At 26.3% G+C, this 16,447-nt stretch overlaps 1 protein-coding gene across 8 annotated transcripts in view; it reads right to left on the minus strand.

Annotated features, from left to right (window-relative positions):
• The window catches only part of LOC136978689 (coiled-coil domain-containing protein AGAP005037-like), a 526,382-nt gene that overhangs the window by 414,505 nt on the left and 95,430 nt on the right, over positions 1–16,447 (minus strand). For all 8 annotated transcript variants that reach the window (XM_067274453.1, XM_067274444.1, XM_067274442.1 and 5 more), the window contains one exon: positions 6,907–7,023. In XM_067274453.1, coding sequence (XP_067130554.1) covers positions 6,907–7,023 — 117 coding nt within the window. The remainder of the gene's footprint in view (positions 1–6,906; positions 7,024–16,447) is intronic.

Genomic DNA, 16,447 nt, shown 5'->3' on the forward strand with positions numbered 1-16,447 from the left:
AATCGAACCTGGATTTATTTTTGATGTAGTCCATCGGCATGCCATTTTATTTTCCTAAATACTTGATACGCTATATGTTCTGGTGCAGAATTTTCCTTAGTTTTCCGCGCCTATGCACATCATTTAAACGTTTATATACATTGTGTTCGCTGTTGGAAAGTTTTTCGAATTCCGTGTAAGGTAAGTTACAGTTTTTATTCCGTTAGCCTTGAAAGAACTATAAAAACGTGAGACAATGCTGCAGTTTTTTCAAAGAAAAAGAAAGAAATCTGAAATTTGCCATCTGTTAAAACCTGGAAATGTTACAAGAAACTTGGTATAGGCTACTGTACCATTCAGAGGTACGAGAAAACTAATAGTATTGAGTACTGATCAAGAAGTGGTTGTCGGAAAGATGGAAGGACTTCAGAAATGCTTAAGGCTATGAAGAGCAGAATCAGAAAAAAATCCTCGCAGAAGTCAAAAACTGGTGACCTTACAGATGAATGTCTCGAGACAAACCATTCATCTAACACTGAAAAAGAACATCAAGCTTAAACGTGGTACATTACTTGCCATATGTTGATGCAGACTCAAAAGGTCGATTTGTTGCAGAAGTACGAAAACGATGATGTGAAAAATATTTTCTTCATAGACAAAAATTTTTTACCGTGGAAGAAAATTTAATAAGCAAAATGGCCGTGTCTGTGCCAAATAAGTGAAATATATTCCTCTGCATATAAAAAATTCTCAAAGAGCCACTATCCCGGAAGTGTAATGGTCTGGGCAAGAATCACTTGTCAAGGAAAAGCAGAATTTCGTTTTGTATCAGCAGGGATTAAAATAAGTGACAGGATCTAAAACACAGATTCTCCAAGCATTGATAGAACTATTCAATAGAACTTCTCAAAAATAAAATTTAAACTCCTGCCCACGGTACCAAAGCCATACAAGATTGATTAAAAGAGAATGTTTCAGATTTCATATAGAAGAAGGAATAGCCTGCCGCATTGCCTGAGCTGAATCCATTAGATTACTCCATATGGTGAAACTTGAGCTGTGCTAAATCTCACGCAAGTCTTGAAGCTCTCAATAAATTCCTTCCGCGAGAATTGGCTACATCTCCTATTGAAGGCATCCATATTACCACAGAAGAGCGGAGACCAAGGAAAAAGGCTTTTATTATAGTATATGATAGACATTGTGTATTAGAAAGGATATGTAAAAATTATCTAATAAATTTATAATATAAATTTCATTAATTTAAGGGATATAAGAATATCTAATATCAAAAATATATTTTGAGAATATAGAAGATATCAGACGTAAAAAAGAATCTTGATCGACATATTTAATTTTTGCGAGGAATAGTTAAAAGTTTTAATCAATAATTTAAATGTATTGAATGTAATTAAATGTACTCATCCGTTATTCACTTTGTGATCTAATCTACTGTTATTCAGCTATATGAATACAGTAGTTTGATATTTAAACATGTATGGTCTGCAAATAGCAGATTTATTTATTTTTGATAAAAAGTATAGAAATGTTTGTTATTTAATTTGTAAGTATTAAGCCAAAATAAATTTAAAATGAATAATTTTATTACTTATTTCAATAAATTAGTATATAAACTGAAAAAATCTAAATTTACACATATACTTATTTAATCATTTTGGGATTGGCTTATACTGATGGTAATAAACGATTGATAACATTGAGCGACATAATTAAATAAGTTAATACTAAGAATATAAATTCTGATTTTATTAACTCCTATATTAAAAAGGCGTGTTAAAACAATTAAAAATGCATGAATTGAAGATTTCTTAATTATAATTTTTAATTAATTTTTTTTTTTTTTTGCTGTTCTATCTTTAACAACAGCTAGCGTATAATTGAAGTTAGAAATTCCAGCAATTAAAGCTACTGTACTGCGAGCAATAACAATTAAAACGATTAATAAATAACATTTAAAGCACTGGTTAGGACTAATAACGATAACTGATAACGAATGCATTTTATCAGCCACATGTTGAGGCAACAGCACGAAAAGATTTATAAACCTCCGATTACAATAAGCAAACTGATTTAAAATGCCTATATTTAAGCTGTTTTACAAATGCATTTCTTTATATAAATATAATATTCTTTATAAAGTAAAATATAACTTATTATTATATGAATATAACCTATGTTTTGGGACATGCTAATTCTGATAACATTAAAAGATCGAGGATGATTTAACTGATTGCAATAAGAGGATTCTACTATATATTATATAGGCCTGTAGTTAATGAAACTTAAGAAGTTGATTTTTGCAGAAGGTACACTCCACGAGAGGCCTATACGTATTTGATATATAACACTTTAATTTTACTACAACGAAGCTAAGAGGACAAAATAGATAAGAGAAGATGCACGCAGCATCTAGTGTATTCTATTTTGCAACAATAGCAAATTGATCAGTGCCTTTCAGTTTATTCTTGTTTTAAGATGTTTTGTGTACATGTATCAAAAATATTACAGTACAAAATGATAAAATATGTAGTAAGTCTATCTACTTAACAGAAATATTGGTAGAAATAGCGATTAGTAATTAAATTTTGTAGCTAAATTATTTTGAAAACAAAAAAAAAAAAATAGTAGTAGTATGACAGAATCAAAGTATTACGAATATTCTAATCTTTGAGAACTTGGAAAAGTTCCCTGGTAATATTGTCAAAACTGGGAGATTTTGAACAACCATGGTTATGAAAATCATAAAATAACCTTTTAAACAATTCGTTTAATGGATACTTTGCCCGCTAAAGCCTATCCTTTCTTTAATGTTTCACTCCATTCTATTTGTTCAACGCATGATACTATTGGCAAACGAAGTTGCCTGATTACGTTTCAAATGACTACTCTCTGCATTTTGGCTTCTGGGCATGAATCCAACGGCACGCTGTTGCCAATTTTTGCTTAAAATACTTTAATTCAAATACAAAACTAAAAAATATCTAACTATTCAATTTATGACTTACATTTGATGCATGTAATAGTAATATGCTTGACTTTGAAGATTTAATAATGTACAGATATCAATGAAATACAATTAAGTTTTCCTCGTATAAGAATAACAATTTAATATTTCAATACTTTGACATCCTAGATTCTAAAAATCTATTCAAAACTTCTTTAGAAAAAATATAACATTGAAGAGCATGTAACTTTTTAAGAGAGAGAAAGGAAAAAATTCTCATTTACACAATGTATGCCAAACATCACAAGTGTTTCGCACTTTTTTACTAATTAATCAAAATGTACGTTTATTCATTAATCAGTAATTATGCTGGAAAAAATTTTTGCGTGAATTTCAATTAGAAAAGTGAAAGAAAAAAGAATTTGGTTTCATCTAATTAAACTATTTTAATTAATTGTATATAATAAATTTTGTATATTCGGTAATTTTTCATGGTTTAAATTAAAAAAAGAATTATGATATTATTATTTTAAAATGAGTAAAAACTGATATTTTTCTTTACTAAGAATTAATAATGACAACTATCGTAACTTATCAAACAGATTAAATTCAAGCAAGTAATTTAATATGTAAATACTATTAAAATAATTTAATTGTTAAGTTAATCGAATTAAACAGTAACTCAAACTTAAATCGAATTAAGTTTATGGATACATTTTTCTTGATATAATCGATTTTCTATGTTTATTATTCCCTGGACGAGACGACCTTATTTAGTTTCCGTGTTAATTCTTTACTAAAAACTAATGAACATTTTTCACTTACTAAATTTTAACGATAATAATTATAATCTGCCTTATCAACTTCCGATTGCAGTAATTATGCAGAAATTATTAATATTATTATAATAGTACCATTAATCAATTAGTAAATGATCCATTAATTTTCTCATTAATGACTACTGGCAAAATTTGAATGAAAACCCGCAATTATCAAAGAACTAACTATGAAACTAAATTACAAATTTTGCTAAAAATTATTACTTTCAGATAATAGAGAAAAATAAAATAAAATATACAGTTTTTGCGTTAAAATGACAAACATTTATCTAATGGAGCACTACAGTTACATTCTGCCATCTGTCGACGAAAATCTAAATTCAAATGAGAATACCAGATGGCAGCACATGATACACGCTTTTTTATATTATATTACTTTTAAAATTTTCATATTGTTTTTTTCTTCTAAATATACTCGTTTAATTGTTGTTATTATTTTTATCAAATAAATCTATTTAAAAATATATTTATTAAATTCTTTTGTTTTTTAATCTTTTATAATCATTGTTATAATTAAAGTATTAACGTTTATAATAATAACAAGAGAGTAATAACGCGTTTAATTTTTATTTAATTTTATTTAATTAAATTTATATTTAAACGAAACACCAGATGGCGCTACGCTGTAGTAGGCATTTGTTCATTACTGTCTTCTCACGTAAACTGTACAGAGATAACGTTAATATGTACACATTTTTACAATATTTTCAATTCTTTTGCGTACGGATACGTTGCAAAACAGGAAATTTTTTCTACCCGATTACATCCCACTTTCGCTTCCGTTATTTTATCGGAGAGAAAATAATTCGGTGCGAGTGCTAGAAAGATTACATCTCCAGTAACACGCGAGTAATTTGGACAAGAGTTGTACCTGACCAGATAGCTGATAAGATTTCGTTTACAGTAGAAATATCTCGTGTGCAACAGAAGCATCAATTTGCTATTTAATGACGCTTTTTTCGATATTAGATATTGCCGAACTCAACATTTTATCAAATATTCACCTTCTTTTGGTCATTTTCAATTTCTTTTTTATTTTTTAAATATTTATTTCGATAAATTGAATCTTCCGTTAAAGGCGAAACTTCTGTTTCAATGAGATTAGTGACAATCCAGAAAATTACTTACCTTAGTCGTTTCACTTCCATACAATAGATGGCGCGTCACGCGGGCGCCATTTACAAAACATCGAGCAGATAAAAGAAAACCCCTGCGGTGTTTTTAATCTTTATTTATCTCAAACGGCAGAAAAAAATGTATAATTTTCATAAAAGAAATAATATTTAGGAAATCGCGATAACGTATTTATAAATTATAAACACAGATGTATTTGATGTTTTTTTAAATATTCGCGGTAATGTTTTTTTAAGAGCTGTATTTTTAAAATATTTATCCAAATAATACAATTTCATCAATGTATTTAACGGAAAAAATAATTATTAAAGTGCTTTTGAAAATTAATTTACAGAAATGAATGTATTAACAACTTCATCGATTATTTTCCCCCCGTTTTATAAACTTACAAAATAGAATTTTTACATAAATTTTTATTTATAATATTTTCCATAAAAATAAGTAGATAAAACAATCGATACAATGCGGATTTCCTTAAATTTCTCTTGATAGACTTAACAGATGTTTGGTTCACAAACAAGGTCTGCCATCTTGATGCATCCTCTCCTATTGATATTTCACTTTTTTAATTCTTTGATTAATTATGTGTATTAAATGAAAATTCTTCTTCCGCTGTGTAATTTTATATTTGAATTTATTTATAGATCGTGTTTGGAATGTAATGATAATTTTATGGATGAGATCTTGCAAGATGCGACTCGTGATAAATTCCAACAAATTAAATTTTAATTTGAAATATAAAATGTTATTTATTACTTTTTTTAAAGAAAATTTTCGTGCTAAATAAATATTACGCTATTCTTCTTGTCATTATCTGTTGAATATTCATCCCATTCGCTTGTTAGCTCATATTTAGTGGCACAAGAGTCGAAAATAAAATATTGAGCGCTTATCCAATTCTTTTGAAGAATTTAAACAATCCATTACGAGTTGCATTAATAAAATGAAAAATATGTTTTGTGAATTTTTATGAGGCAAAAATATCTTTCATTTTTTCATTTTGAACCATCGAAGTAAAAGTTAATGATAAAGATTCTCTTGCTCTAGCAGTTTGTAAAGAGAATGAAGTCTCCAAAAGAATGTATGGATTATGTAAAATCTTTCAGTTTACATTCATTATTCTTTATATTTGCATAATTTAATAGAAAGCGGAGAATATACTTAATGATAAATCCGACTTATTTTTAAGAAACAAAACTCAAGTTTCACTAGATCTACTCTTTCTAAAATCGAGTAGAGAAATCACATTATTTTTATAGTGCAAATCAAGTACCTTGTTCTTATATCTTTCACTTGTTAGATAAAATAATTAGGTTAAATTCCGTATTGTTTCACAAAGATAATATATTACCATTATAAAGCTGAAAAATGAAATGTTTTATTTTGAAAATAAAAACTCGTATACTTTCGTAGAAGAGCTAAAAAATTTCGGAAACATCAAAATATAAATTGATACAAATTAAATATTGAATTATTGTGGATAAAAAGCATAATAAAACTAGAAGATAAATTACATGTTTTCTGTATTAACGTGATGCATTATTTAAAAGAAGTGTCGAGATTGTTAGGTTTCTCGAAATCGATATTTAAAGAAGAGGCGGTTTCGGATATTTCCCTTTCATACAAATAAAAAATCGATAAAGTGGCCTTTTTCCACCCTAGAATATCTAAAAGCTTCCCTATCCGTTTCGTTGAAATAAATTCTTACTCTGCCAGATATCTTCTTTCCGCTTACAAGAATATTCCATTTTATCTTCTCGCTTGGTAGCAACTCAGTATCTTTCTGTCTGTTATTTAGTTTCATAGTCTACATGCCAGTGTATCCCATAAAACTTTTATATTTGAAACAAAAGAAATATTTGTCAGATAATAAAAGTGCACCATTCATATTGTCACATATGTAAGAGAAACCGATAATACAAATATATTATAGCAAATAAACCTTACAACTAAGATTGTAATTTTTAAATAATGCAAAAACCTACTCACAGTGCAGAATTGTAGGGACGTTTGGATGAGGAAGAGCTTGATGTCTTGCACGACTGTGGATGCCTCCACCGCTGCTACTGCTTGTAGATTGACTCTCTTCAATTGGCCAGTCTGTGTCTATACATTATTGAAAATCAGATTATGTCTCCTGTTCTACTATTGATCAATTTTTATACAATAAATTATATAGATAGCGCTAATTAGTTTCCTTGTATAACTAATAAGTTCCTAATATAAACATATCAATAAGTACTTCCCAACCTCTAATAATTAGAGAAAATACCTATTTCTCCCTTGTATTGTTATATAATTTTATTTATTTATTTATTGAATTATTCAACATTTAAAATTCAGAACGAGAAATTAATATTAAAATATTTTAATATAATAAGAATATTATTATTTCTTTTGTTAAGTAAATAATTTTTTGTAAACTAAAAACTATTTTTTCGCCATTAGAAAGTTCTTCGGACATTTGAAAGAAAATTCGACTTTTTAAAATTATTTTTATTATATTAAATTCTACAGAAAAATTTGCAAAAATTTTATCTTTTTCGACCACTTTAGAGTTTACTTGAATTATTTTTTTATTCAAAACAGTGGAAAAAATTTCAATTTGATGTGAATATGCAGGGGAAAAAAAACGTTTTTGCAACAAAACTTAAAATAATTTCGTACGTGTTTTGAACTACAATAAAAGGAGATTTATTATATATATTCTGTACATTTATACAACGTATTTACAGTAACTTTCGATACTATTTCTTACTACAAATATTGTTTTGGGTCGAGCGCATATTCTATTTATCAACAGAAGATAATCCAATTATGAGAATTATTCTACAGAAGTAATCAATGAAAAATAATCTTATCGTATATAAAGTTTGCATTGAAATGTCACGAGAAATATAATCTTCTAAGAAATATGTGAATTATCTTGACATTTAATATAGAAGAAAAGAAAAAAATATATATTTTATAAATTATTTCCAAAGTTTATAAATATTCTTTTTTTCCAAAGACGTTCGAAATGTCTCCTTTGTACAAAGAAGTAAATCTACTATATATAAGCTCTATATTGAATAATATATATTATTTTATTGGGAAAGAAAACAAGAAAAGAATTAACTACATTAATTATAAATTATATTGCTATTTGTAAAGAATTGATAATAAAGAGAGTAAAATTACAAATAAGAATTATAAAATTATTTTAAAATTCAATTTAAATTATTTATTTTATCAAATCCTTTGCTTAGTAGCTGCACGAAATTCATTTAGAACCTTGTAAACATTTCGAAAGAATATTTATTTTGAATATTTTCTAGTTTTAAATAATGCACACCAAATTTTTATATATACTGCATATGTACATAATGTAAATTAAAGCAGTTCATAATTAATTAAAGTCTACTCGTGACATGCATTGTGCTATTCTTTAAAAATGTTATGAATTACCGGCATAAGGAAAAAAAAATTAGATTTTCTTTGTTATTGAAAATATTTAACAAGTTATTAATTCCTCAATGAGGCGTACGAGTCACGAATTTAGTATGGATGTCGTTAAATTAATTAATCCTTTAATGTTGTTATTGATTCCTAAAGATTACATAAAAATTCGAAACGAATTTTTATACAATCTTAATAAATTAATTTTCATTAAAAAAATGGCATTTTTAAAACGTTCTCTGGAAAGAAATCAACATTTCGTACAGGTATATTTGCACATGATTATAAATATCTAACACTAAATGAAGATTATAATCATTGTTTTGCCACTTATATGGAAATTATTATGGATTTGCTACATCATTAGTCGATTTTAATTTGTAAAATATATAATATAAACGTTAAAAAAATGGGATTAATATACAAATATAAAGTATGATCAAAACATTTTTGAATAATTTTAGTATTAAAGTCAAGAATAAATTTTATAAGTTGAAATGTATAAAAATTCGTAGTATACGAGAAATTCAAATTTATTTATCTTGTGGTACAATATATTAGAGAAATAAAAACCTATTGTTTTCTAATATTAGAATTATGCATTGATAGCCATATTAAAACGAATTAAATTAAATTAATAATTAACTGTACTGAATGATCTCATGAAATGAATATTGAGAGTAATATAAAGAATTATTAAGAAAGAAATAAAAGAATTATATTAATATATCTCCAATTTGAAAATTGATAATTAAATTTACAGTTATTTCTCATATTTAGCAGTTTTATTAAAATACAAATTAGTTTTATAAAACCAACTTCTTAATTTCTTTATAAGTATTGTTAAATTTCTGTTTAATTATTTTAATTAATTAAGTCAAAATTGTATGATAATTAAAAATTACATAAATTTCTATTATAATAATTTGAGTAAATATTTATAGTACTAGAAGATAAATTTTAAAGTGCATTTTCTGTAACAAAATTAGGCCGGGTTATAAAGTGACTTACGTGCGATTTAATAATTTAAAATTCTTACAGGATTTAGTTATGTCCATTACGAAATTTTAAAATAAAATTTATGAATTTTCTTAATAATTGAATTTTTTTTTGTTTAAATATTCTTTAATTATTTAATAAATGAAAATTGATTTGACTTAATGATCATGTTATTTATTTTAATATCATTTAGTTTTTTCTATGATTGATTTATTTTAAACATAAAAAGGTGAAGAAACTGTATTGTTAAGATAACACGAAGAATTGAAAGATGTTTTTCTATAAATTTTCTTTCATTGATACATGAAGAGATTTAACATAATTTTCATATATATCACATTATACATTTAAAAATAGTAAAAATTGATAGTAAATTGTAGAACTAAAATTTAAGTTCAAACATTGAAGAAAATGACGAAGTAGCTTTTATTCCAACAGATCTTACAAGGCTACTGTCGGAATCCGAAGACTTCAATTCTGTCTGCTTTCACCCACCAGAGCTGTCATCATATAAATCACATTTACATAATAATAAGTTAAAAATTATAAATTTAGCCTTGGTCAAAATTTATAGAATATATAAAAATTGCTTTAATTAATAAACTGTAGAACTTATTAGTTACATCTACATTAGTATCTGTTATGTTATTTAAGAAGATTTATTTAATGGAAGATTTAAAAATCTTCCATTTATTTGTTCAGTTGAAAGCTGATTATAAGAACTGCTATACCTGAACTATTTTTTAGATAATGTATTTCTATCATATCTTTATCCGGCATCCTTATATGTATTATTTTTAGAAGTTTTTATTAGAGTATTTAATCTATAATACGGCATCGTAAGCTTTCTAGCTAACAAAACAGTTGAAGTACTTTCTCTTTTTCAATTCGACGAAAAGAAAACTTCTTTCCACGAGAACTGGTTGACCTATTCTACAAAGAATCAAAGACAAGACAATCGAAAGACAGACAGTCGTAGTTAACGGCAGGATCACAAGTTTGGTCTTTCCCCGTATACGTATAAGATTTCGATGGATTACTACTTTTTTTTCCTTTTTTCCCCTCCTCAGCTGGAAAGCTTGTCGCTTCTACAGATTTCCAGTCACGCCATCGATTCATCCAAACCTTCTTTGCAGTCTTTGTTGACGTTTCTGGAACAATTTTTGCGACGTTTGTTCACCATATTGATGTAAGAAAGAAACGGAAGAGAAAATTGTTGTTTCCAAAGAAGCAACTACATTGATAAATGTTGTTGGAATTATTCTAATGATTCTCTGATTACAATATCACTTTGTTGTTTTATAATTTAAAAAAAATGGTTGGAATGAAGGAATTTAAAATTTTCATCAGATAATTTTTTAAAAATTTACTTATTTGTTGAAATTCCAAAAATAAAATCTTCACATTAAAGCTGAAAATAATAATAATCATCAAATACTTGAAGAATAATTTAATATGAAATTACTAATATAACTTGTGTTACATCTTTAATAATCTCAAGAACTGTTTTTGTTTTAATTTTAAAATAAAAATGAAATTTATGACTATATTTAAAATATGTTTAAATGGTTGAAAGTAAACATAACTCCAAAATTTTTATAAAGGAATAATTAGACGGAAACTATTCGCACGAAATATTAAAGTAATTCTTTGATTAATTTTAAAAATATCTAAAAGAAACATTACTCTTGCACGCAAAGTGTACTTTTCTTTATAGTTCCGCATCATATTAGTCACACTATCTACTTCTGGAAACTCCATTTTTCAAATATATAATTGCTTCATATACTTCTCAGAGGTCACATTCATCATCGGCAACATCACTCCTATTCCATTCAAATTTAGTTGGAAAAGGATAGCAACGATTCATGAATACATTTTACACTCTCTCTTTACCACGTCATCTTGCCACGTTCTGTCATTTTCATATTTTATTGTAATCGTATATCAACTACTACATTTCTTACACAGTCTAAGAGATAACTCCGTAGTCGAACAGATAACGTTTTGCCTCGAAAACTAAAAAATTCTACAGACCATCAAGTTGAATCCATAGTTTTCACGAATAGTTTTAAACCGAATCCTTTATCTTTTGCCTTTACTTATAGATTTTTGCAGACGAAAAATTTATCAAAGGCACTTTCGTATCTTTTATATTTTAACAGGAAGAAAAGGTATAATAGAATATAAACTTATACGAGCAGTCATCGAAATAACGCACTACTTTCAAAAATTTGTCTCATTATTTTAATAAACAAATACTTACAAATAAAAATGATAAAAACAACGATTTGTATAAATTGAAAACTAGCAAATATTGCAAAAATCTAGAATTATATATTTATTTATTGCAACAAACAAGAATTTTTAAAATAATTGTTTAGTATACGTTGCATCTCGATGTAAAGGTCTGCAACTTAAATAGTGAATGAAACTTCGATATGTATTCATATATAAGAGATATAATCTTCACAACGAATAGTAGTATTCTTCAATCGATTCTATTTCCAAGATCGATTGGTTGACGACCTTCTTTTAAAATATTCTTTGCAAAATAAAAATATTCTTATAATCTTTCATATATATTACTGTATTCAAATAAATTATATTTAGAATTTGATGATATATAAAGTGAAATATGATTAAAGAATAAACTCTTTTTATACAACTAATAAATTTTATTTGCTTCAAATACATGATTTTAAACATTCGAATTTGTGTAAAATAAAAGCGTTTTAAACTGTTTTAAAAGTTATTTTTGACAATTTATACTAAACGTTCAAATATAAAAGATATTGATCACGTTAGTAGAAATGTAATAATGTTAATTTAGTGTGATTTTACTAATTTTTAGTATATTCTTGGACAACCGCATTAAAAAAGTAAAAATAAGTAAGTTTACCACCAACAAAATCTAGTTTATTCTAACGTACCAGCAAACAAAATATGAGATCGATTCGCAGTCGCTCTTCATTCTCCTATTTCTCTAGCGATTCTAACTCGAGTGACCCGAATGGTCAGTGATATTTCATCAGGTTGAAAAACTAAAAGAGGTAAATAATTTAAAGGTTAAACTATCCAACTAATCAATAAAACTAACCTTCGTGTAAAAACACCTTTGTAACATTCGTATTTTAGTAACTTCTTCGTAATATATAATACATATACGTGTATATACATTATTACTAATCTTATTTTTAAAACATGTATAATTAACTGTAATAGTTAAAAACACAGAGAGCAAAAAATAAATTGTATTTTAATAATATTACAATTTTTAACTTTAAATAGGACTGCACTTAAATTTTTCTGAAGACATCGGCTCATATATGGCAGGACTCAATTTTCTCATGACGAATGGTTTTACCTTGCAAAGGATCGGTCAATTTGGGTTTGGTATGGGAAACAATACTCCAAAACCTGAATTAACTTTAAAAACATGAGATTCTGTATTAAATCAAATTCCAGAAACCAATAGGAAAGTACCAGATTACTCAATCACTTGACATAAATTTTAAATAAGCAATCGAGGATTTTATCCTTTGCGTGCAAGAAACGGTTCAATTAATATATTATTTAATAAAGTAAAGAAATAAATAATTTTTTAATTATATATTATAATACAGAAAATACATTTGAAAACTAATTTAAACATATCGCTATTATTAATATACGAACGGAACGTTTCTCTGAATATTTTTTTGTTTTTATCTAATTTTGTCTTGGTTATAGACAAAACCGTGAATATCAAAATTAGTTAAACATCCTAAATAATCATACAATCTACATTACACAGTATTTTATAGCCCTTTCTTTGTCAATACAACAATGTTCCAAGTTTTACTGCTCTGTTGTGTCAGAGTGATTTGAGGATAGGAGAGTGTGATCCCAGTTCTTAATCACATCGAAAACCTCTGGGATGAACTGAATCGTCGAATGTGTGACAGGAGAAACTATCTAAAAGACAAAGTTATCACTTCTCTGAAGGACGAATGGCGAAATATTTCAGCAGACGTGTATAAAATTATTATAGAGAATATTACAGACCAAGATACAGTGATAGACGTTTTCGTATTCATTACTAGTTTTCCAATAAATACGGTCTGTCTGTATGATAGCAGGTGTCCGGACATTAGTAATAAGACATGGTATATAACTGTCCTCTCGTCAAGTGATATCTATGCACTTTTTATGGAAACACTACAGCCATCAGATACAAAATCTATATTTCTAGAGAGATTCGGCACATGATTAAATAGGAAATGTGTGTAATGTATCATTTGTTCCTTCTGCCAATAATGTTTCGTTGAAAGTTATGTATGGGTATTTATTCTTTAAAATTCTACATTTATTAAAATTTGCGACAATGCGAAAACATCAATTTTCATTTAAGTTTGTTTATGGTTGTAACAATCTTTTTTCATTATTAATCCTGAGTATGTTTGTATGTCTTTCCCTATTTTTTTTAACTTTATTTGGAGTTCAAAACGACCATTTTCGCTTTTCCTTTTGTAGAACCGAATGTATGATTTTCAGAGTAAGACGAGATGTCGCATTAACCGAAGAGTCTGCAACTAGAGAAGCGAAAATAGAAATTTGAATTCGTTTTACTTCATTTTTGCGAAATTGTTCGAATATAATTCAGAGAAAAGTACAATTAAATAAAAGCTGTTCAATATTAAATAATATGTTTTTAAATTGAAAATAAAAATTGAAATAAAATATAATTTTCAAATTTCTGTTATTGTTTTCTATTATTAACAAGGATAACTGAATGAATTTAATTATGAAATATATCAAAGTTTTCGGATAAGTTTTTTACACTGTGTCACTTATGTCCCATCTTAATATTCTCATGAGATTAAAAGTAACTTATTCGGTCTAATAATAATGCTATGTTGAATATTATAGTATAAACGAAACAAGAAATTATTTCCAATTTATAAATTTTCTTTGTTAACTGATTGACTGAGGTAGCTAAGCATGTGTCTGCCTATCTGAAATTCGAATCCAAGTATAATTATCAGAAGTTTTCTTAAATAGGGTAGTTAGAGTTGCCAATCGGCTTCTATTTCAAAGGGAAATCCTTTATTTTAGTTAAATTACCGTTATCCTTTATTGATTTAAAATAAGAAAAGGCAATAAGGCAATTCGTCCTTTATTTTCTTTTTATTTAATGGCAGTGGTAGATTTTCGCGCGGGTGTATATTATCCATATCCATAATATCCTACAGAAAGCTATGGTTTACCATTAAATATTTTAAATTTTAAATTAAACTAATCAATATGAAAACTATAATTTTAAATTAAAAATCTAAATATATATATATATATGTAATATTTAATTATTAATTAAAAATTTATTCAATTTTACTTTTTCAGGTGGAACGAGGCGAAATAAAAGTTGGAAAGTCGTTTCGTTAATCATTATTAAATGTCCTTTAATCCAGTCGTAGAAATCTGGCAACTTAAGTGTGATACAAATACGTCGAATCTGTTCCTAATCATCCGACCAATTCATTATCCGCCTGGCTAACCCATATGGCACGAATAAAAAGTTTTCTTGCTCACAAGATGCTTACAAGTTATGAACAATAAAAGTATTATTTTCTTTTATAAAATAAATTAAACATGATACTTAAATTAAATGCTCATCTGTATTCTTTTAAAAACTCTTATGAGACGACATTGCGTGTCTTAATATATATTTTTATACATTATTTTTTCAAAATTATTCTAATGTGGCATTCTCAAAAGTAAATTTATACAAGCAAAATTAGATTATCTCAAAACTAGAAAATCTACATACATATTTATATATAGTCTTTTTCTATATATAAATACAATCCACTATATTCCGTAAGCTTTTCAATATATTATATGTATTATATATATATAATATATTGAAAAGCGCTTATAAAATGTATGGAAAGATTAAAGCTTAAAAGGTGAATCGATTAATTTGTATATTTTACACGCCTAGAGGACATTTCGTATCATATAGCAAGTGCAAATAGTTTAACATTTTGAAATTTCATACATTATAAATTTAAATAGGTCTACAGTATAGAACTCAATATATGAAATTCAGTGTTTATTCTATTGAAATTAATGGTTTTTAATTATACATTAACAAAAAAGGGAGGATTCTACGAAAATTATTATCGTTACTACTTAATATCAGTCGAGTGGAAAAGAATTATATGATGAGATAAATCTGCATTTGCACTGATGAAAAGAACAAAACATAGCACCGAGCTCTCTAGGCAATGCATTCTATGTTATTTCGATTCTTCGAGAATGAAGGTGAATAAATGGTCTTGCAAGGAATGTTAAGAGGATTCAATCTAATGGTACAGTATGTCTGAAAGGAATTAAAAAAAAAAAAACAATCCCAACAATAGAGTTAATGGCACTCTACAATTCTAAAAGTAATTTTATAACTAATATTGATAAAATCAAACTATAACACTAATAAATGATCAATTATCAAAATTTCATACTGTATTTCATCTTAGTCAAAAGTTCATTCTGTATAAAATGCCCTTCAAAAGGATATTCTTTTTTTGAAATTTTATAATTAATGAAGTTTTCATTAACTCGATTTCTGTGCCTTTTGAAGTATAATATATAGAAAAATTTAGATATTTATAACAAACGTTTCGTTTTCAGTTTAGTTTTCAAGCATAAAATTTAACTATTTTTAGATAATAATTAATATATTATATATAAAATACATCATTTCAAAATTTCAAAATTTTCGTACTTCCTTCATATTCGTTAAAATTATTATAGACTATTCTATTAAACTCATATTTAAAAAAATCATTTATTTCGTTATTAATATTACTTAAAGTATTTGTAAAATATATAAAATAAAATTGTCATTATCATCTTAATTTCTTAAGTTTTGTAAACTTTATAAATAGACCTATTGAACTGAATTTTATTTCGTCTAAAAATAAAAACTTTAGAAAGAAAAATTAATTAATAAGCATTATTTTATACATTTATATAAAATTCTTTTTGCAGACGATAGCCTTTGAAATAATTTTTCTGCTTGAGAAAAATTTGCAGAATTACTGAAAAGAAT

This window comes from Centruroides vittatus, unplaced genomic scaffold (genome assembly GCF_030686945.1).
Source record: "Centruroides vittatus isolate TY-2023 unplaced genomic scaffold, ASM3068694v2 contig_549, whole genome shotgun sequence".
Classification (NCBI taxonomy): Eukaryota; Metazoa; Arthropoda; class Arachnida; order Scorpiones; family Buthidae; genus Centruroides; species Centruroides vittatus.